The following is a 24,024-nucleotide window of genomic DNA, read 5'->3' on the forward strand; positions in this document are numbered from 1 at the left end:
ATCCCGGTGTCCACCCAACACAGACTTGGAATCACTTGTGTTAGCAGTTGTGGTAGTTGCTTGACTGTGTGAGCTCAAAATGACAAAATAAGATAGTAACATGACATTACCTAAATGAAACCAAACTGTGTTTCTTACAATTGTGGCCTTGGAACTATTTCTTTTTTACTTTGAGGCCAGTGAACTTAACGAGTCTGTCTAATTTATTCATTTTCCAGACTCTTGTTTCTGCCAAAACATCATCATTAAGCAACAGTATTAAAAAAAATAGATAAAGGAACTTGTGTGTAATAAAGCGCAAGCTGTGTTATTCGACTTTTTGTAGACATCTTTTTTTTATTGTATCTTTGGACTGGTTGTTCCAATGCTCCAGTAACTCTGTTTTTAACATCATAGTGCTGTGAACTGTTGGTAATTCCCTCTGGAAAAGTCTGCATGAATGCAGACCTAGATTAAAAAACAAAGAAATCTGCATTAAATGGTCAGAATGACTATAAGAATGGGAGAACCCTCACTCACTCTGCAGGAGGGTGTTTCTTCTTCACTCACCTATTTCTCACTTTCGCTGTTTTTACACCTCTCTGCATTCAACTATTAGTTGAATTAAGTTATTTTTAATGTCTGCCTCTCTTCCACAGTGTGTCTTTTGTCCTGTCTTTATTCCCTCACCCCCAACAGGTTGAGGCAGATGGCTGCCCTCCCTGCAGTGGCCCCACCCGGCAATACTGTCCTATGTTGGTAATGATTCTAATAAACATGAGCACAAGAGAGAAGCTTCAAAAGGATTGTCCTGGACTTCAAAATCTTATTTGGTTTTCATTTGTCCCTATATTCAGTGATATCAACCTTAATAGCAGGAACTTAAGCAGGCATATAATTCTTTTCTTTCTCTCTTTTTTGACATATTTTCTAAGTAGCCTATGAGAACACCATAATCAAAATGGAAATTCTGTATTTCCATATTTTTAGTGGCCCCCATATGGCCACCCCAATGAAAAAATTCTGGAGGCACCCCTGCCTCCCTGAGCCAAAGGATTCTTCCTGTTAAAAGGGAGTTTTTCCTTCCCACCGTCACTGAGTGCTTGCTTATATGGTGCCATCTGATTGTTGGGGTTGCTATTTATTTATGTAGGGTCTTCACCTTAAAATATAAAGTCCCTTGAGGTGACTGTTCTTGGTGCTATATAAATAAAACTGAATTGAACTGAATTTAATTGAATTATGTGAGTGTGGACATCGGGATGGGGCAAAGAGCCACAGCACGGTTATGTTAAGGACCAGGGGAAAATATGTAGAGTCATAAAGTTCAATGAATGTGGTTTATGACATATATGAGCCACTAAAATTCTACTTTTACATGGTTAATAACAGATTTATAAATTTGAGCTGAGGGTTGTGAAAGCTGTATAATTTTCTGCAAGAAATTATTGAAAATTAACACAATATAAAGTCTTATTCCTTTACACTAGATCTTTTTTTTATTTTACTCCCTGCAGTGATGCAGAAATTCAAACAACGGCATTACACGTGCCAAAATGCCTTCGACCACAAGAGGTCAGTCAGTGGTGCTTTTAAGTTATTCTACTTCTCCCTCTCTGCTCTTCTGAAATAAGGTTGCTTTAACTGAGCATACATTATGCAAACGTGATGCATCTCTTGGTAATTCTACAGTTATTAGTCCCTGAAATAAAGCCTTGGCTAATGAGCAGCTCGCAATATTAAAAACCAAATGCAATTTCCATGTTTCCTCCTTCATGTACTACAGAGTAACAAACACAAGACACAACAACATCCCTGTTCTTAAAACGTGTGATATTTGGTTTTAATTGCCTCTGCAATCACGTTTTTTGTCTCTGGAAAGCCCCAGCAGCTCCTCAAAGACCGTCTCTTGGAGAAAAAGGAGGAAATCTTTGGCACATCTTCATGGAAGCTGAAGATCTCATCTTTTCCCTTTACAGAATGTTCCAGCTGGTCGGGGCCTGCAGGCACTGTGGCACCAGAGATGGTTTCATATTTCACTGCAAGAGTGCTGGTGAATTATTCCTGTGTTTATCCATGGAGACGGGGGAGCTGACGAGCTAGAGTGAGGAAGGGAGGAAGAGGGAAGAGACTCTGGGCTGCTCCTGCTGCTGAGCCTGTATACGAGTGGAGCTGCTGAGGGAGTCAACACCAGATGCTTCCCGAGCTAATGTCCAGAGGCAAAGGCACAACATATGGACACATGAACATGGGAAGTAATATATCCAGCAATTTAAGCAACAGTGGTCAGGACCATTTGTAGTCACAGAAATGAATGGAAATCCAAAATAAGAGATAGGTAGATTATCATGTCATGAATGCACACACACACACACACGAGTCAAAACAACCAATGGGACTCTAGTGACTATCAGTACAGTACAGTATTAGTGAGTATTAGCATTCAAAACTCTATCAAAAAAAACAAGCAAGAGAAGCAAAATCTCCAGAAAGAGATTTATAAAGTGTACAGACAGAAAAAGATGCAAAACTGACACTGTTACTCAAAGCATCAGAAACACTAAAAATGACTAAAGATATGCAATCACATCCAAGAATAACCGTATCTACATGCATAATATCTGCAAAGAGAGCCAAAAAAGCAAGAGAGATATAAAAAAAACTATAAAATGATCAAAACCACATAATTACAGAATTGCAACTTGAAAACTATCAAAATAACTGCAATGAGATGTAGAACAACTACAGAGAATCAAATGAAGATTCAAAGAAACACAAAGCACCAAAGAGATGTAGTAGTTGCGATCTAATGACTCCAAATCACCACAAAGAACATATTTGCCTAGTAGAAAAGTGAAAGAAAGGCACAAAAAGACACAATAGGTGCACAGAGTGATGCAAAACAAACACAAAGGGAGGCAAAAGTACACTTAAAATATCGAGAAACATCTAGAAAGAGTCAAACCACCACTAAAGAACATAAAAGAATAAGAAGTTATGAGTAAAAAATGTATCTTTAACCCAAAACCTGGATTCAAAATCAAGGTTGCAGCTGCAGCCATGTAGGCCTGCTTGTCATGGCAACACTTATCCAAGAGATGGCGATGTAGAGCAGCATATGCTGTCAGCCGCACATCATCACTGAAGTTTAAGAGCAGCTAATGGAGGGAAGTCTTCACTCTGTTTGTGAAATGACCCTTAAACCTCATTTTTGCTTCATTTCAAACATTATATTTCTTTGAAACAACTTTGACAGTTAAACAAAACTGAATAGAAAGCAATTTGTTTAATTTTTACGATGTTTGCATGCTGACACTAATGATTCAGCATTTCTGCATATGTGCAATAGATGAAAAGGAGGATATGAATGGCATATAGATTTAGAATTACGCATACTGAATTTGTTAGCATATTATCTCGCACCCAGTCTCATCTGTGCTGATGCAACAATGTAACGAATAACCCCATGAATAATTAATCACTCTGCAATTGCCTATAAAAGATTAAGTGGTGTACTTTCTTATAATCGAGATGCTCACTGAATTTCATCCAAGTAACCCTGCACATGCAGTCCCACATGCGCTACTGCAGAGTTTTGCACACATACACACACATATGCAGCACAAGTGCAGAGTCACATACAGGTCAAAGGGTAGCTAAAGCAACTGGAGCACAACAGCCTGTTTATATCTCCAGGGACTAGATTATTTTCTCTTTTTTCTCTCTCGCTGCCTTCATCGCTTTATCATCCACGCCCCCTCCTTTGCTTCGCTACAGCGAATAATTGCAGAAACCGGACCGTAAATCTCCGGGAGTGCAGAAGAGGACAACTGCTTAAGTTATACCCTCTTGACTTTCCGTTCTACGTGTTTCAAGTGACTGCAACAGAGAGGCCTTCAGGTGAAAATATGAATTATCACTCACATGGTATGAATTGAACAAAATCTAAAAATACATGATGTTTTGCAGTGATTTCTAACATCTTGAAATTCCTAATCCTTTCAGCCTCCTTGTTCTCCTTTGGAAAATCGTGTAGCAGCTGTTTTGAACTGTCTTCATTGTATTTGCTTTTGATTGCAGCCCAGTGTTTTCCAAAGTGGAGCGAGCAATCAATCAGTGGAGCAGCTCGGCAAACAAAAAGAGCACCCCTGTTGAGCTCTCACATCTGAGGCAAATCCATATCTCATATTTCCTCCATTTTCATGCAGATGGAGGGCAGAAAGGGGAGAGTAAGATGTCTCCGCTCTCGTGACACTGTTCCTATTACTCTGACAGTTTGATGTGATTGCACTGTCAGCCATCAGAGTCTGCTGGTACTGTAATATTCTTGGTTAGCTGAGCTGGTTAGATGAGGAAAGGTTTGGGAAGCAGTGTTCCTGGGTACAGACTCATCATACATATTTCAGTAGCTTCAGACTACATATTTTAAAAGCTTCAAGCTTAGTGTCAACCCACAAGTGAATACCATAGTTTGTTGTAAGGCTGGCATATTGCATTTTTTTTTTTTTTTTGCTCTTTTGTTGTAGTTCCAACAAGCAGCAATGTTGCAGCAGCACCCACTGGTTTGTGACCCCACATTTTCAAGCATACAAGACCTCGAGATACCTAAATTCCTCCACTTGGGGGCAGCGACTGAACCCTGACCCAGAGTGCTCACACTGACCTTTTCCAGCCAAAAATCATGTCCGTTGACCTTGAGATGCTAATTCTCTTTCCCACCAATTCTCACTCAGCTGCAAATCTCTCCAGTGTAAGCTGGAAGCCACCACCTGCTCAAGCCATAAAAGTACGTCATCTGCAAAAAGCAGAGACGAGAGCTTGAGGCCACCAAGGTGAGAGCCACTTGGCTTTGCCTAGAAATGCTGTCCATAAAAATTATGAACAGTATCAATAACAAAGGGTAGCCCTGGCAAAGTCCAGCACCCACTGAGAATGAGTCCAACTTATTGCTGGCAATACGGACCAGGCCAGACACCCCCATGCTGCCATAGTTGCCATAGTTAAATGCCTTCTCAAGTTTGACAAAATACATCTCAACAACTCTCAATAACATAGCACCTGGGATCACTGGGGCCTAGAAAGATCTTCACAATAGTGAGATAGTAATTCATGGAGGAATCCAGAACACCCCAGACTCTTTCCCTGTGGGTGTTAAACTATAAAAAAGAAAAGCGCAAATAGTGTCAGATTGGTGCGCTCATTATCTTTTCTCCACTTTTCCACTTTTTGTGAATAATATTTGTGCACCAATTTTTTCGAAGCCAGAAGGGACCTATTTGTATGAAAAGGCACTTTATACTGTAGGGTAAAGAATGTGAAATATTAGAAAGAAAACCCCAAAACTCAGATGACCCCCTATAGACAAGCACTTAGTAACAGTGGAAAGGAAAAACTCCCTTTTAACAAGAAGAAACCTCTGGCAGAACCAGGCTCAGGGAGGGGCAGCCATCTGCCCTGACCAGTTGGGGGTGAGGGGAAAGAAAAGAAGATAGAAAAAAATCCCAGTGGTCATTAACTGGGATATTCACTTCAGAGGCTGTGACCATTTAAATGTGTACTTTAAAGCAGAGCACCTAAATATAGGATTCCATAGCTATTAGTTGACATTTGGAGACAGCCACCAGTGGCTGTTGCACAAATTGCAGTTTTTTTTGTACTTACTGTGCTTACTTTGTCCTGCCATATTTAATCCTTTTCACCCCTGACACACACACACACACACACACACACACACACACACACACACACATTTATGGTTGGGTTTTTTTTCACATTTCATTACAAAAATCCTTGAGCAATCAAATATTGGGACCCATCAAAATCAATCTAATTTCCTGTAACTCAGAGGCAAACCGACGACTTGGCCCCCATGTTGCCGTGGCAGCCAACAGCCCCACTCTGCATATGATCAGTCTGTTGCCATAGCAGCACTGTGGAGCTTTCCTGCCAGTCAGTCTAACAGAGAAGACGAGTGAACCAGCAGTGCCCCCATCCAAAGAGGCCTGCATGTCTTCATCTGTTGCCATGGCACCGTAATAGCGTTCTGGATAGATTTGGCATGGCAGGGAGTCACTTCCTTTATCTTCCAACACATTATATTGAGCTGAGCTCGCTTACGTTCAGTACTTACAACATGGTGAGCAGACAAAGGGAGCCGAAGGGGGAGAAAGTAGATGTCAGAAGACAGAACGGATCTCTGCTTAGATGTGCAGTATGCTCATCGGGTGCTAATTAGGAGATACATAGAGATGGTGGATGTTAGAGACATGCCTAACAAGGTAGCCTGGAGTGGACGCTCCAGCTGACTCACTTTGTATCAGAATGAGTGGATATGTGGAGTCATATCTAGTGCAGTCACAGTGAGTATGTACCAAACCAGTTTAAATATGTAAAAGTGACAATAGAGCCAGGGATTTCATAAATCCACTTTAAAGGCAGTGTTAGGAATACTTTTATGCAAACATGACATCAAATGAGAATGCGAACATTATGTTACAACGTAAAACAGGTTTTTTGGGGTGTGATCGATATCTTACAAGTGATGATTTTGTTCTAGGATTGCTGCATGCCTGTTTCCTAACAAGCTCACAATATCAACTTTAAAAAAACATGATGGTGTAACTGGGGCACTGTTTAAGGAAAGAAAGGTGTTTAATTTTTTATATGTATTTTTTGTAGCTTTGAGCGCTAGAAAGGAAATTCTAATCTTCTCTGTATTGGCCTGGATACAGTATAAAAAAAGAAAGAAAAAAACATAACACTATGGTTATTGTTCGTGAGGAAGCGAGAAGCCTGTGCATTTTTGTATATGAGGATGCCTGTAAAATTAAAGGTGAAAAATGAAATAATATTAAAAACAAACAAACAAACAAACTATAGGCTACAAAATGAAAACAGTGTTTTCCCAACAGCTTTTTTATGTGTGAAGATAAAGTCTTTGAGGCTTTGTGGTGTAATTACTGACAGTCAAAGCATGAAAGGCGTATTACATAACTGTTCACCTTGAGATGGAGTATTGAGTTTTGCAGGTTTGGATCTTCATCTCTCCATCGAATTACACTAAATGAATTTACCTCACTAATCAAGATGACTCCATGCAACCTTATGGAGGCTGTCCTTGATAACACTGTTACATTATTCACCTTTCATCAGCCGCGCAGCTGGTGGAAACAGAGATGTTAAAGGGCTTTGGCACAACCCAGCCAGAAGTGACATTATCAGCTGAACATTCTTTGCTATGGATCCTCATGCTGGAGCTAGACTGTAAGTACTGCCAGGCTTTTTCCTGTGGTAGACCATGGCAGTGCTGAGACTAAATCCATCTTCCCTCACCATGTGGTAACCTCAAGAGGACGATGACTCACGGTGGCTTCTGTAACAGCCCCCCCTCCGCCAAGTCCCAGTGCCCCTGCTGGCACTTGTCCTTTCAGCGGAGGAAGACATGTGGCTTATCAGAAACGGGCTGCATGGTGTTGTCTCACGTGGCACACCATGCCAGCATTACCTTTGTAATGTCAAAGGATGTCTAGCTGCTTCTTGGTTGAGTTTCCTCCTCCTGGTCTTGCAGTTCGAGTCCTCTGATAGACGCCTTGTTGAGGTCATGGTCCTCATCCTGAGACTCACCAGACTCTGGAGAGTGTTAAATGTCACTTTAAGAACCTTCCAGTGTCGCATTTTCTATATCTGAAACTGAAAATTTAACTAGTGTGGAATGGGAGACCAGTGCTCAACACAGCGGTATTCAGTCTGTTTTCCCTCAGGCCAAGGTTAAAGAAATAGTTTGACATATTGAGGAATAAACTTTCTTGCCAAGAGAAATCAAAAGCTGAATACCGCTCTCAATCTCTATTCTTAAAATATAAAGCAAGTGGTTATAGTTCAGCACAACTACTAATGTAGCCTTCATCTAAATATCTCTAATTAACCAGTATTATATTATAAAATTTTTGAGGGCAACAAAATGATATTAGTGTAAAAACTGCATGAAAGTCTCCTTTTTGTAGTGGCTTTTAGAGTGTCAGTCGCTTTCAGTGAATACGACCTCCTTGTTAAACAAACAGTTTCTTCCTAGTCTTCTGTTAAGATGCACAAAGCTATGCACCGTCATAGCTTTACCCACAGTTGGCATCTGACATCAAAATCACAGCTCAGCAACATTCAGCCCCTATGTGGAATGTGCCCACAGTGTTCGTTTCAGCCTACGCAACTCTGTGGATATATGTATGCCACGCTCTGCATTTAATTTCAGTGTGCACATCTATCCATCACTACGAGCAGCAAAGTCACATAGACCATCAGATGTGTGTGTTAGTTTTAAGGAGAGTGTATTATTAGGCCATTCTGTCTTGAATCATTTCTTTCCCGTTGTTCAGGGCAGCATCTGGCGTAACACTCTTTTGTCCCTCAGTGGGAATTGCCTTCAGGAACTCAGCCTCCACCTTAAAGGAGCCATTTAAGCACTCCAGGCAAATCTGTCACCGATGGATGAACAACAGCAGCTGACAAGTAGATAAAGGCTCACTGATCAGCAATAATGGACAATTGAGTAGAAAAATGATTGGCGGTGGTGAAAAACGGTGGGGTGGATTGTAATGCAAGTCACAAAATACTGACGTCAGGAGTACAATTTAGTGTTAACAATTGATCTGTCCAGTTCACAATGTTTGGATAACTGAGTGTCTGAACACTCAGTGCCAGAGGAAGGATTAGTGCTTATTCAAACAAATCCAAAATTTAAAGAGAGACTGAATAAAATAAACCAAAAGATAAAGACGTAAAGGAAATGATGGATGGATGGATGGATGGATGGATGGATGGATGGATGGGACAACTGTAAAAAACTAACAAGAAGGCATGATACTCATTACACTGGCACCTGATTGTTAATGTGGCCACTTGGAAGCAATAGAGTGGAGCAGGTTGTTACCATATAATTGCTTTTTAACTTGCTTTTTAATGAATGAAGGGATATAAGGTGGTCTGTGTCTGCCTGAATGTTAGCCCTGTGATTGACTGGTGACCTATCCAACTAGTGTACAGATTTCAACAGCACATCTCAGTTTTTCCAGATGATAAAGCAATTCTGCTGTAATAAATGAAATAAATCTTTTAGCATGACTCTTTGGGCTTCAGTTATAAGGCATAAATGTGTAAAATAACAGAAAATTCTGGTAGCTCGTTGTCTAGATGGTCCTGTAATTATAAAACAGAAAGTTATTCTATTTGTGAAAAAACCGGAACTTTCCTATTATTTAATTATTTATCTATTTAATTACTTCAGTGTAATATGGATAAACGGGGGAGATTTTAAGCTTTTATGACTTCCTTTACACTTTCCAAAGGCATCCAGTGGGCCCGATTAGACTCTTTGCCGGATCGATTCCGGCCCCCGGACCTTATGTTTGACACCCCTGCTTTAGAGTATAATTACTGTAAGCAATCCATGCACATTGTCACATTGTTCTCTCATTTTCATTTGATAAATTGATCTTATAAAAGGAAGATGAATTATAGCTTCTTTAAGTGAGATCTGCAGGTCACTTCCTGGCCATTGATTTTTCCTTAAAGAAGATTCATTGTTAACGTTTACAAAGCACAGCAAAATGCACAGGATCACTGACATAAAACAAACTTAAAGCAGACTCAGAGCACATAAGCAGACATTAGGCTCTGCCCTGCCTGCATCAATAATGTAGTTAAAACAAAGGTGTAGATCGGTCATTGTCCCGCTACACTCTACAGTTCGAAGTGGGTTTTTTTCGGGAACACAGGATAGTGATGAGTAGGCATTCTCGCTGGACCATTTGATCTTAGGCCAGTGTACAGACTGCTTTGTTGCTCTATTTTCCTTTCCTTTCCTGTTTTCCTGTCTCCCACTCTTGCTAGAAAAAGGTGGCAGTGGGTGAGTGTACACTATGTTCGAGTAATTTAACACAACATGTTCCGCTGCCTGCACTCATAATTTTTGGAGCCTTTCTGGCAGTGGGTACTGTTTACTATGATAGCCAGGGCTGTGATAAAATTGTTATGTGTGTGTTGTTTTTTTGTTGTTGTTGTTTTTTTTTTTAGCCTTCTGGGCTCTGTTTTTAGGAAATATAATAAAAAGATTCACAACAAATGTCAGACATCAGAGTCATGTTGTTGATTCTGGTCTCACATGTCCTAGCCAGATAACCAGCATAACAAAGCTGACTTTTACCATGTAAAATAAGAAAACCTACTGTTGTCAGCTGTGGATTTAGCTGAGCTACATGTTCATGCTAACATGGACATTGTCAACATGACTTGCTGAAGTTCAAAACTGAGCAACAGAATGGGGAAGAAAGGTGATTTAAGTGACTTTGAACATGGCATCGTTGCTGGTGCCAGACCGGCTGGTCTGAGTATTTCAGAAACTGCTGATCTACAAAGATTTTTCCACACAACCATCTGTGGGGTTTACAGGGAAAGGTCAGAAAAAGAGATTATATCCAGTGAAGGGCAGTTCCCTTAGTGATAATGTGTTATTGATCTCAGAGGTCAGAGGAGAATGGCCAAACTACTTCAAGTTGACAGGTAGGCAAAAGTAACTCAAACAACCAGTTGTTACAACCAAAGCGGAAGAGCATCTCTGAACACGCGGCATATTGGACCTTGAAGATTGGAAAAACATTGCGTAGTCTGGTGAGCCATGATTTCTGCTGCAAAATTCAAAATTTAGGGTCAGAATTTGATGTGAACAACTTGAAAGCATGGATTCATCCTGCCTTATATCAATCATTCAGGCAGCTGGTAGTGGTGTAATATGTGGAGAATATTTTCTTGGTAGATTCTGGGTCTCTTAATACCAAATAAGCATTTTTGAAACACCACAGTCTACCTGAGTATTGTTGATGATCATGTCTATTTTTTCATGACCACAGTGTAACCATGTTTTGATAGCTGCTTCCAAAAAGATAGCGCACCATGTTATAAAGTTTAGATAATCTCAAACTGGTTTCATGAAGTTTTAGCTATGCTAGCTAACAAGCTAGAACATAGCAACTAGGTTCCTAGTACATATCATGTAACATTTTGGTGCAGGCTTTAGAGTATGTTTACAGAGATTTAGGATGTCTACATTACATGTTTTGTAATATCTGTTCTAACTTTCCTAAATGTCTCCTGTGGAAAATACCCTCCACCTAACAAAAAACAGAAGTAAAACCACAAATTTTCAAAGAACATTACATCCACTCTGGAAACTAAGCTATATTGAAACCAAAAAATTAAACTGAAACAAAATAAAAAGTAACTAGAAAATACAAACTATAATATCTATGCCCTGTGTGAATTTGCTCAATAGTCTACTTCTTTTGGGGTGTTTCAGGGACCAAAAGGTTTTGCCAGATTATTGAACTCCAACATCTGTAAGTAGATAACTATAACCAACATTTTGATTTATATATTGGAACACTGAATTAAAATATGTGTATGTTATATAGGTTCTTTATAGTACTGAAACATGCTTTTGGAGCACAGGAGGAACACAAGGTTAACAACCAGCTGATGAACATGTCTGAATATTTAGCTGCTTTAGAAACAGATATTTCCCTCAGGAGTTGGTGCACTGCAGACCAATAACAGCTGGTAGGAAAGTGAATATTGGATTTACTGTTATCATTTAGCCGGAAAGCACAATCCCAAACAGAAGCTAATGGTAATGGATATCTGCTGGCTGTTAAACTTTTCACTGTGCTTTTTTTTTTTTTTTTTTTGATGTTATCACTGAAAGCACTTTACACTTCAAGCCACACACCCTCCCATTCATAAAGAACTAATGATACATTAGTGCAGTTTCCACATCTTGCCCAAGGACACATCAACATCTATAGTTCCAAAGTTGAAACTACAGACCTTCTGGTTAGATCGTTCAGAAGCCAGATACGTGTTGGACAATATGTGTGCATTGTGTTGACAGCTGTTGATGGGCTGTCCCAAGTGGTCAAAAAAAATCAATTAATGTGGGTTTAACATCGTTCAGAAGCAGATGGAAAGATTCCTGTGATGCTCTTTGGTTTTCTGTGAAGCACTTTGTTTCTCCACTCAAAATGAAATGTTCTACATGAGTGCAGCCTTATTACATCTTCCTCAAAACTTTCCTGCTTTGCTTTGAGCGTTTCTCCATTATTATCCTTCTAATGTCAGCTTTTAATAACGAAGAATAATGACAGTACTGGCTGTGCTTCTCTGAGCCTCACAGCCAGTAATCAGTATTTATTCTGTCTCTGTTACATGCTTGTGTGTTAAAGAGAGGTCTGAATCTATGATCCCTTCGCTTTGTCATATTGTCCATTTAAAGTCGCGATGAAAAATGAAGGTCAAACAGGTTAGACTATTTTGCAGTTGTGGCTGAAACTGATTATCCATCCAGATGCACACACAATGATATACAATAGTAACTCCATTCACTCACTTTGTTGGCAGAAGGAAAATTGCCGTCCTCTGAGTACGCTCGGACAGTTGGGATTTCAACTGTCCTTCCAGCAGTAGAGGTTAATTTGCCCGATAACACAAATGAGCCTGAGGCCTGCAAAGGCTTAATTCATTGGGAAATGTTGATTAAAATATTAGCATATGAAAAGATGAATGACCTCAAAGATTCTCTGGATAAAAGCAGTCAAAAGTGGTTGTGTTAGGTCAGCCACTGAGATGAAACCCTTTTGATTGGAAATACATTTTCCGGCTGTTGCTACACAACTGGGAATGTTGTGATGGAGATAAGTGATTAATGTGCTAAATATATGCACTGTAGGATCGACAAGGAAATTGTGTTTCTAAACAATCCGTGTTGTCAAATTTACAGCATATTCGACTCTCCAAAGTCAAACTAATATAATGGAGTCCTTTATCCCAGCAGTCATATCTATCTATCATCCACTGCTGTTTGTGTCACTCAATCTGGTGACTCACTAGAGTCTTTTGAAATGATTAAAGAGCTTATCCAAAGAAGAAAAACACTTTGGGGAACAATTGGCTTGTTGGTCTCCCATCGCGGCACCTAGTCTCCAAACTTTCTGTGCCACAAAGTTGAGGTAACACTATATGTGTTACACAACAGAAAATAGAAATAGGAGGGGAGCTGTGAAAAAGACAAACTGGCCACATTAGCCTAAAACCCATTTATAGGATTGTGCTAAAATGATGAAAGGCTTCTTTTGCCATAGCCTACATGTTTTTAAGACTGTGTTCTTGTTTTTTGGGGAGTTTGTGTGTATGTGTGTGTACATGTGTCTGTTTTCCAACATAGCGCTCTAGTTTCCTCCTCAACTTTTTTTGTTTTGAATTCTTCCATAAATCAAGCAGTGTTTGCAGTCATATCGGTACTTTTGCTTTCTCATTCTGCAGCTTTTGACTCATTTGAGAATGCATGACGTAACGGAAGGTCACGTAGCCCTGTGCGGCCAACGCCAAGACTCCTTCCACTTGGTTTACCTGCTCAGGTAATATCGTGTGACTGCTTCTGTATCCATAGCAATGAACCCCTGCAAATGCCCTCGACCCAGGCTCCTCTGACGGGCTGATTAGCATGCATGGATGAGGCCTGAGCCCTTCACTGATTGGTCCTGTCAGTTCCTGGCATGGGTTCTGCCTCACCCCTGCAGAAGACCCAGCTGGCTGTATACTGCCCTCCCATCAAGCTCACGCCTGCTGCATTCCACATGACTGGACTCGTCCTCCAGGACCCAGAGAACATGCTCCTATACAGTGAGTGTCAGTGCCAGCATGTCTCACTGAATCACATGAACTGATGGTTGTCTTTCTATGCATGTAGCACAAACTGCAGAAGTCTAAGCTCTAAATCTGCAAGCGAAAGAGGGTTGCTTTGACAGTTGTGCAGTGCAATAAATATCAAATGTTCTTATGTCATCCTATTTTTTCTCTGGTTTCTCTGGGTGAGCTCTTTTCATTATCTCCCCATCCCATTTTGAGGGGGCGACTTCTAAAAATGTCAGCTGAAGAATATGCTGTGTACAGCCTGTCAGCTATCACTTTTGCCCTCTCATTTGATTCTCTGTTGCCTCTGTCCCAGCCCTCCAGCCTAGATAAAAAGGAACCTCTTCTAAGGTGTTTTGCGAGGCATTATGAAACGGTTGCCATGGATACCCAGTCTGAACAGGCTCCACATACAGGCAGCAGAATAGAAAATGACAGATGCAATATTTCACATTTCAGAAATTCCTCTTTCTCTCGTCAGCACACAGGCTGATGGACTGTTGTGTTAAAAATGCCAAAGATCAAGACCCTAAAAATAGGTCTGCCGGGCGATGTTGTGGTCCTCATTTGAGGCGCTGCTTGCTTCGTGCTCCACAGTGGGTTGAATGGTGTTTTCCGCCTCATTTTGGTTTTTGTTGTTGCTCCCTGAAGAGATGACCTATATTATCTAGGATGGGAGATCAAAGAAGGCTTCCTCAGTGATCTTATGAAGCTCGCATCTTACAAGCCCCGAGAATTAGTCCAGATTGCGCAACAGCCTTGCTCCCCTGCAAAATGTGGCCATGAAGGCAAACACTGCATGGAAAAACAGCTTCTTTTGTAGTTGTTCAGCCTACAGGGTTCATGATCCTGCAGTTTAGGAATTGCACAGCTTTTTGATGTTCAGGATTGCAATTACTGCCTTTTCTTTAGGTAATGCATACTCGGCACAATTCTGTTTTGTTGCCCAACTGATAATCATATTCAGAGAAAGTTGTGCATAAACTAGGGCTCAATATATGCATTTACTTTTTGAAAAACTTTGGTACAACTCAGTTCAAACTTAAAAGTTGTCTGAGATTTGTATCTGGGTCTGTTTTATCTTGCAAAAAACACTGGGTCCATATTTTACCCATGAATTCCCATTAGTGTTACAAGCTGATGATATGTGAGCTAATATTGGCCTCTATCCGAGTCCTGGGTCCTTGCTCGCCTATTAATCAGCCATTTACACTATGTGGAAATAAAACAGGGCCACCAGTGGGAACCAGCTACCTGCTGGGAGCAAGCATTCACCTGCTGCTCTCTATTCACACCCTCTCCTGATACTTCCTCATCAAGTAGTGGTCTCTCTTCCTGCGATGACTGGGCGTCTTGCTCCATTTCCAGCGTGCTGCATGATGTCAGTGACGCATGGCTGCTGAACATAGAAATGGACGGACCCAAAATGCCCATATGTCTCCATGACCTGTATCAGTCGTAGCGCTGTCATGCATCTCATTAGCCACAACCACAATCTGCAAATGGACCCAAATGGTCATTCATCAAATGGAGGTCTTCTCCCTACAGCACCTGAGTAGTGGTGCCGAAGATGGTTACTCTGGGAAACTTTTGTGTGATTTATGAGGAGGCCCACCATTCCCATGTTGTGGAAGATAATGAACATAGTGGCTCTATGGGCCAAGAGATTGATGTGTCTGGAGTTAAGCTTTCATTACAATGGGTTTTGGTAAAGAGTAGAAATTCAGCTTTTTGACCCTGTTTATATGCCTGCAGCAATTGGAGAGCTTGGTGGATTCATTGAGTTCTAACAGATAATCTAGTCAAACGATAAGTCTGAGGATATTTCATATTTTCTTGGGAATAACAAAAAATGGCAAAACCCACAAAACATATAGATGCTGCTAACAACTATTGCCTATGTGGCGATATTCTAATAACTTAGAGCTCCACGAATGTAGCTAAACTAGTTGAAAACATCTATGAAGCACATTGTTGCTGGGGGTTTGTTTGTTATAATGAACATGGGCAATGTAATTTGTTTTGTGTCCACCACTCACCCCTCTGCTTTTGTAGCTATTTTTAGAGAGTCAATTGTGTATTCACCTGCAGCTGAAAATAGGTCCCTTAATTTTAGTATGAGTAATGTTTTCTAAAGCTCAGTGCCCAACGGTTTAAGGAGATTATTTTTCAAAGAATTAAAAAATATAATTCGTATTCTTATTGTGAATATATTTTTGTACAGACCAGTGGGCACCGGCTAGGGATGTGAGCCCTAAACATTGTTGCCTTTTGTTTTGATTGGATTTGATTTGAAGAAAAAATCCTTTATCCTTTAATCACTGAGAGCTCAGATCAGAAGAAAATCAGCTTAACTGACGAACCATCATCACTCTTGGTCATCACCTCTAAGGCCTAGGAATGCGGCATGACCTGAAATTTTAAACTGACTCCTAACTTCAGGTGTAATTGTGGCAGCATTTCCTGGGGGCAGTTGATCTCTCGCTGCCCCCACATTCCAAGTTCCTACATTCCCAATTAACTCATGAGACCAAGCTAAGAAAGAAATGAAATGAATGCCCCGCAGCTCCTGAAACTGCTTCAGCTGGATCTTTTAGCTGTTAACCGGCATATTACACTCAAAAAGAATCTTGGATGAGGAAATGGAGCCAAAGGACAAAGTGAATGTCTTCTTCTGTGCTGTGGCTGTGCAGATACAGTAACAAAGCTGGTTATGTTTCAGTTGCAGAAGCGCTGGAGCTATTTTTGACACTACAGTATATGAGAGCCGCTCTGTGGAGATACTTCGATATGTGAGAGATGATGTGGGGTTTTTTTTTTTTGGATAAGGATCAGAATGTGCTATAGAAGCAGATTTGTTAGGGCTTGAATAGAACTGTATATGCAGGGCACATCATTCATAGCGAGCAGGACGGGAGGCTGGTGTTTTAAATAACTGTGACAGACATGATATGATCACTGAGGAATAAATTGAATTATTGAATTACTGCTGGTGTCCCTCCCAAAGATGGAAGACCCAGTATTAGAAGACTAAAACATAGCGAAAGCTCTATATCGCGCTTTCCGTCCCATCTTTTTACTTTTTACTTTTTCATATTCCTTCGTTTCTTTCCATATGTAGTGAAAACCAGCTGTAATTTATCACCGTGCTGTAGGTGAATTTAATTACCTGGGGAAGTCTTGATAATAAATGATTAAGTATGCAAGGGCATAGTCATTAGGGAAAGTTGGGAAGTCTGCAGATTTTTTTTAAGTAGCAGTTTCTACAAAAGTCTGCAGTCTGCTCTTTTTCCTTGTGTTACAGTGAAACACATCTTTGGCGTGGAACACATAGATTGAAGGCGCTGATAGTGGATCCCATCCCATCCTCTATTTGAGACAGCAGAGTGAGCCCAAACTTTATTTGAATTCCCTGCATTTCCTATCTCGCCTGTACTGATAAACAGCAAGAAGAGAAAAAAAAACCTTTGAAATACAGTGCAATCAAAAAATAGAGAAAAGTGTCAGGCTAAACTTGTGAATCTGAGAGTGTGATCTCAGGCTGATTACTGATTGGAATGAAGTGTTGTTGAAGGGGGGTGTAATCTCTTGAAAATGAGATCGTACTGGAGAATTGATGTGCAGATAATGATGTGAGTAAGTGTGTTGACTGCAGTGCTTTGGATTGCATCTGTTGCTATCTTTAAAAATTATATTTCCAGATGTATATTTAGAACATCAAAGATTAAGAGATGCAGGAGGTAAGTATTTCCTTTTTTTTTTGCACCAAGCTGCTTTCAAAAGCTGCTTAAAGTGACTGAATTAAAAGTGTAACTACATCAAGACAAGTGATGCTTTCACTTGCCCTTAAAAATAACAGACACACAACTTATATTCAATCAAATATTCAATAAATCATGTTAAGACACAATCTGTGCTGATGCTTTGGCATCACTATCTGTTGACTTCTTTTCATGGAACATCATATTTTGGAATGTTTGTTTGCAGTAGCAGGATTTTAAGTCTCTGTCAGAAACACTGAAACGTCTGTTGTGTCACTGTGTCTTACTATACCGCACAAGCTTAGAGCTATACAGAAATCTGTTCCAGACCTCCAGTGCACCAGTCAACACTGGGGATTAAAGACAGCTCTTTAAAACCCCGTCGGATTATTTACCATGTCTCTGTATATTCCGACTCTGACTGCGGCATGCACGCTGGAGTTTTTTCTCTGTTCCTTTCCTCTAATTTATGCCATAAACAAAACACATTTCTGGGTCATAAATTTGCAGCCAACTCTCTGGAGCATCAGAGCTGAGCTTTGTTATGTGTGCTTCCTCTGGCCAGTGTAGAGCTGCTGCCTCTGTCTCCAGTCTCACATCACTAAAACACATCTGGACTCTGTCATATTTAATTTTGTTAAACACAAAGACATAGCATATAAGCAATTATAGCAATGTAACCCAACTGGGGGGAAGGTAAGGCTAGAAAACCAAATGATAGATGATGCATTTGGTGTATTTAAATGTGGACTTCTCTGACCTCAACTCCACTGTGTGCAGTTTTAAACCCATAGTATAGTAATTCACTCATGCATGGTATTTCTGCTTGTTTAGCCACATGCAAATGAAAAGCCTGGGTGACAAGTTGCAATTGTCATCAAACTCCCCAAACAACAGTGCAAATAAATAAATCAAGGAAAGTCTCGTGGTGCAGAATCTTTGTCTTTCTATAGAGGTAAAAAAAAATTCTGAAAAATCTGGAGGTGTTTGCAGTATGATAACAGCTCTCCCCTTTCTCGTTGCTCAATAATCACCACCAATGGAAATGCGGTTGGCCCGCCCCTGCCGGTCTATTGTGAATCTGCGTTCAACTGGGTACCACTCTTCCAGCCTTGGCACCAAAGTGGCGCACCACGACATGCACAGCTGAACGAGGAGTGCGCCTTTGAAGATGTTTGATTGCCAAGCTACAATTTCTGGTGAGAGACGCGCTGATTTACGATTTTATTTAATCTGTTGTTTTTATCAGGCGGGCTATTTTTCGTGCTCAAGAAGCGGGTGTGATTGTCGAGGTAGAACGAGGTTTGTGAAGTGGTTTAATTCTGCGACCGCCTCGTTTAGGTTGGTAGTATTTGTGAAAATCGAATAAGTCGACAAGAGTTTTTGATGTCGGGAAGGCGTTAGACTCGGAGCACTGGGCACTCGAGTCCGTTTACTTTCATTTGTGATGCTGCTTTATATATATATATATATATATATATATATATATATATATATATATATATATATATATATATATATATATAGGTCTTGCTGATAGCACGCCTCCTCTTTCAAATGCACGACAGATGAAAATGTGTAATAGAGCACCATTTCAAATGCGGATCGGCTCATGCCGCTGAACTTTTTTATGGTCGTGATGTTGCCAATAGATACCGATTTCGCATAAGTTGGGAAGGCAAAGCAGAGAGAGCCGAAGACATTGCTTGCTATAATTTTTTTTTTTTACGACACAACTCTGAGTTGTAGTTTCAGTTATGAAACCACGAGCTTCGTCAGGGCCGTGGAAGAAATATGGATGTTTGTCATCTGTCTGCACCTTGTGAGACCCCCTCCTCCTCCAATACCGTATTTGGCTTTGTGTTGGAGCGAGAAGCGTGCGTCGTGGTTCTGGGCATTTTCACGGCACCCCCAGCTCCACGGCAGCTCGTGTTTGCTTCACGGGATTTTTTTTTACAACAGAAGGGAAACAGATGCGCCCTAATGTCAACAGCCGATTACTCACGCAACATTGCGCGAAAAATGCGCCCCCGCAGCTCAGACGGACTGAGCGTTAAGACCACCCCGGTCTCCGTTTTGCCAGACGAACTGGGGTGGGGGGGGGGGGGGGGGGGGGGGGGGGGGGGGGGGGTGTCTTTTTTGGGGGGGCGGGGGCGAACCGACGGGTTGGCAGCTTCCTCTTCAGCACCGCAGACAGAGACAAAATCCGACTTGTCCACACCCACTTTTGGTCCACGTTACCGCTGGCCTTCTCTCCCCAAACATAGAGAGAGTACCGCCTACGCCTTATCGGTTTTAGTGCAGGTTGAGTTACTCTCGCCCAGGACGTATTTGAGTGGTTATTGGATGTGATATACACTGAAAGTCGCTATAAACAGCAGCTGAGTACCTGTGTGATGTTTGCTGAAGCTCAGGTGCAGAGGTCCATGCTCTACTTTCGTTGGAACAGCATGTAATAACTTGAATTATAAAGGGATTTCAAAGGCCTTCGTGATTATTATTTTGTCCCACGACAGCTTTTGAAAACGTCTTATTAAATGGAAGGAGTGTCATGAATAAGTTATTCATGAACCCAAGGTCTAAGTCGTACACAGTCAGGCGTGATTTATAAAATTAAATATCTAGCTATAGACACAATCAGACAGGGGCTAGAATCTGTCTAATTAATCATCCTTATCCTCTGATTGTTATTCACCACATGTGGTTGGAGCGCATCAGCAGATGTCTGTAATCATGATAAGTGTTGGTGGCTTCGTTGCCCTTTGAACCAGAGCTTATACGATCAGTCAGCACTGGCTGGTCCGCGTTGCATAATCGTAAAAACCCCAAAACAAATTTAAACATCCTGCATGGCTGTGTTGCTGTGTAAACACATGGCTAATAGCTCATATTTGCCTTTGTGATGTGGCGTGCGTGTGTGGATGCAGTCATGTTGAAGCACAGCTGCACTGGTTGATGATGAAATGGATTTGGGTGGAAAGCAGGAAGGGAGAGTGTTTTATGGGAGAGATTGGTGGAAGAAATGAGAGGCAGAGAAAGAGAAGGAGAGCAAGAAAAACAGAGTGAGGTGGAGAGAACATGCCTGCTGGCCTCCTGTCTGGACACATTACATTTTCATAGGCTGATATCGCACCGGCACAGCTGAATATAGATAACAAGCACTTCTTGTTCTACGCTGTCAACTTGGGTTTTTGTCTGTCTTTTGCTTACGTCTTCAGATTTGTAGATCCAGCAGCAGCAGATGTATACTATCTTTTATTTAGACTCCTTCTGATGACTAATATTTGCCTCTGCCTTTAGTCGGATTAGTGCAAAGAAGCAGGCTAAATAAACCTGTTGCGTAATCTAAGATTCAGGGCTGGATTAAATCACTGGCAGACCACGAAAATTAGCCATGGGCCTCCTTTAGGTCCTCCTTGGACCAATTTTGTTGCTAATATCTTACTAGTATTCCTCCTCTGATATTTTTTTACACCTTAAAGAAATTCTTGACCAGAATTTGATGAAAAAAAAATCATGTCTGCACAGCAGATACACAGCTTGAGCAAAAGATTTGAAACAGGCAACTTCATTGTATCCAGTAGTAATGAAATCCCCCTGCCAGGTTCTCTAAAGCTCACCAAAGAATTAATTTCTCCCCATGCTTTACACCTTTCTTCTAAACTAACCTTCACATGTTAGCATTTTTATTTTTTTTAGAGTGAAACTAGATAAATGCTAAGACTCTTATCATTTGAGTTTATGGAGATCTGACTTGTGTATTGCAGTATGCAGTAAACATCCTCTCTGCTCCCTCCTCAGGCTTATCTTCTCTCTCTTTTATTTTGTGTTCTCACAGACTGAGTGACAAGCCTGTGGTGTAGTCGCCACCATGATAGCCACGGGTGGCCTGCTGCGCATGAACAGGCGCCAGGATTCGCTCCGATCCAAAAACCGAGCAGAGAACAAACGGAAGCGGAAATCCAAGAAAAAGAAGAAGAACGATGTGGTGGTGGTGAAGGGCAAACTCAATCTCTGCTCCCCAGCTGGTTTGGTGGCCGCTGTTGGAATTATAGTTCTTATGGTTGGGATTTCCATGGCTGTACTGGGCTACTGGCCCAGCCAGAACCAGCAGGAATACCAGGAGCGCCGCAGAACCGGGGGATTCCACACCAGCAGGATGAGCTATTCCAAAAGTCCTCAGATTTCCTCCAACCTGACCCGTGGTGAGCCTTCCTCTGGCCAATCAAATCTGTTCAACCAGAGTCATTCTAACACCAGTGTTTCCAGCCCGTCCCGTCACTGTGGCTTTTTCTGTGACTTCCTGGATAATTATTTGTATTCAGACAACCTGAAAGTCTTCGGACCACTTGTGATGGGAATTGGTATCTTTCTCTTCATTTGTGCTAACGCCGTCCTCCATGAAAACCGAGACAAGAAAACTAAAATCATAAACCTGAGGGATATCTACTCCACAGTGATAGATCTGCACAGCATACGATCAAAGGAGTACTCACCTCTGAACGGCATGGTGAATTACACCCAGTCAAAGAGTGCAGAAGGGCCGTCGGGTTCATTCCCAACAAGTGGGATGCTTACTCGCAGTTCCTGGCCCTCCACTGGAATCACTTTCAAAGGTGAGGTAGATGGCGAGGAGGTATTCAGACGCTCTTCATTGGTCAGCAGGCCTCGTAGCTTGTCCAAAGATGTGCAGACCTTCACAGAGACTGTCTACAGCATCTATAAAGACTACAGCAATAGCAGTGAGCAGGCACCTCAGCCCCGACAGTGGGAAACCACTTCCATCGTCACCTCTTCTGTGAACGCTTTTACCCTGCCAGTAATCAAACTGAACAACTGTGAGGTGGGGGAGAAAGCAGAGGCAGAGGGATGCTCAAAGGAGGAGGTTGTTATAGAAGCTGCTGCTGAAAACATAAGTGAGGAGGGACAGGCCAGCAGCAGCAGCAGCCAGAGAGACGTGATGTACGGTAAGCAGAAGGAGGCTTCGATCATGGACTCTCCTCCTCCTCACCGGAGCCACGAGGACACCGACACAGGTATCCAACAGGGGGTGCCGCAGGCTCAGCCTCAACCGCAGAGGCCTCAGCTGTTTCCGCCATCTCCTGTTGCCAGGGCGATGGGGTCACGGCTGTCGCTCAACTCTCTCACGGATCAGCCCAGGCCAGCACGCCGCTGCAGCCTGTCTGTGTCTGGATGTCGTCAAGGTGACAGAGCCAGGCGGTTCAGCTACCCCCGTCTGGAGCACTCCAACAGCAAGGGCTACATAAAACTAAATGACCTGGGGGGCGAATCCTTTGAAGCCCCCGACACAGACACTTCTTTGGTGGCCCCTAAACAGGAAGTAGCAATGGACGCAGCAGCGGCGGAGGAAAAAGCTCAGGGACAGGACAATTTGGCGACACCGAGCACCTCTGGAGAATCCTAGGCCTCTTAAAACTCTTTGATGTCTTGTTATTTGCTTCGCACCCTCTTATGTGATTGCTAATGGGTGAAGCTGGCCATTAGAGAGGAAAGGAAACACGGAGCGTGAGCAACTAAGGACTATTGAAACATAGCCATGAATACTCAAGAGCAAGACTCTTTATAAATACACCAGACCAACAGTTCAAAATTCAGATGTAATTTTTCTATTTTTTCAATGTAGCAAGAGCAATACTAAAGACTTGTAAGGAGATTTAGAAATGGTTTGTAAAAAAAAAGAAAAAAAAAAGAAAAGAAAATTTGATCAGATGAGTTTTTTTTTTCTTTTGTATAAGAGTAAGGCAAACATTGTAGCTTGTAGAATTGCCAAAACTTTCACTCTGAACTACTGTCCAACATGTCGTACTGTAGCATTAACATATGCCACAGATATTTAAATAGTCTAGATTTGCTTCTCTGCATTGTTATGTGAATACCACGTGAATAGGTGAACTGAATCTCAGGTAGATGTCTGGCTTAGGATCGGGACCTTGAGGACAAGGTCTTCCCTATGTGCACACACTTGTTTATATGAAGCATTCATGGTTTAATAAATTTGACTGTAACACCTCCATTGGGTCTAATAGATGTCTTTGTGTGATATTAGATTAAATGCCACAAATGCAAAATGGCTTGTTTGCTCCAAATAGATTCACTTGCATTAAGAAAAATTAAAAGGATTAAAAAACTGGAAGTCGGACTATGATTGATTGTGTGGCAAACGTGGAGACTGCATGGATTTTTTTTTTCCTGGACTTTAGCCGTACTTCTCATTACTGGGAAACACTGCAGTGGTATTGATGTTTTGTTATTTCTGCCAGCTGAACTGAGACCAGTGACCTATAAGTGACCTTTACAACAGTCTTCTTAATAATTGTCTTCACTATTACAAAGGGAAGTTAACAGCTGAGTATCTGCTCAAATGGGTGACAAATTAAACGGGGAAAAATAAACTGGGCGTTTATTGATAATACTGAAGACTGTCATAACTGTCAGTGCCCAATAACTCACCTGGTTGAGCAGGTGACCCGGAGGTCAAAGGCTGCTGTATAGGGGCCTGAGCTCAAGTCTAGGTCAGATAGTTTCCTGT

At 41.5% G+C, this 24,024-nt stretch overlaps 1 protein-coding gene across 1 annotated transcript; it reads left to right on the forward strand.

Annotated features, from left to right (window-relative positions):
* Window positions 1-18,542: 18,542 nt before the first annotated feature.
* Window positions 18,543-23,508, forward strand: LOC134616737 (transmembrane protein 200C). The gene is made up of 2 exons (XM_063461716.1): window positions 18,543-18,673; window positions 21,313-23,508. Exon 2 carries the CDS (start codon window positions 21,346-21,348, stop codon window positions 22,897-22,899), a length of 1,554 nt encoding a protein of 517 aa, XP_063317786.1. The 5' UTR covers window positions 18,543-18,673; window positions 21,313-21,345; the 3' UTR covers window positions 22,900-23,508.
* The last annotated feature ends 516 nt before the right edge of the window (window positions 23,509-24,024 follow it).

Source organism: Pelmatolapia mariae, linkage group LG18 (genome assembly GCF_036321145.2).
Source record: "Pelmatolapia mariae isolate MD_Pm_ZW linkage group LG18, Pm_UMD_F_2, whole genome shotgun sequence".
NCBI lineage: Eukaryota > Metazoa > Chordata > Actinopteri > Cichliformes > Cichlidae > Pelmatolapia > Pelmatolapia mariae.

What these genes read in the sequence shown, in the direction of transcription:
- LOC134616737 (XM_063461716.1), top strand. Translation starts at nt 21,346, where the DNA reads ATGATAGCCACGGGTGGCCTGCTGCGCATGAACAGGCGCCAGGATTCG.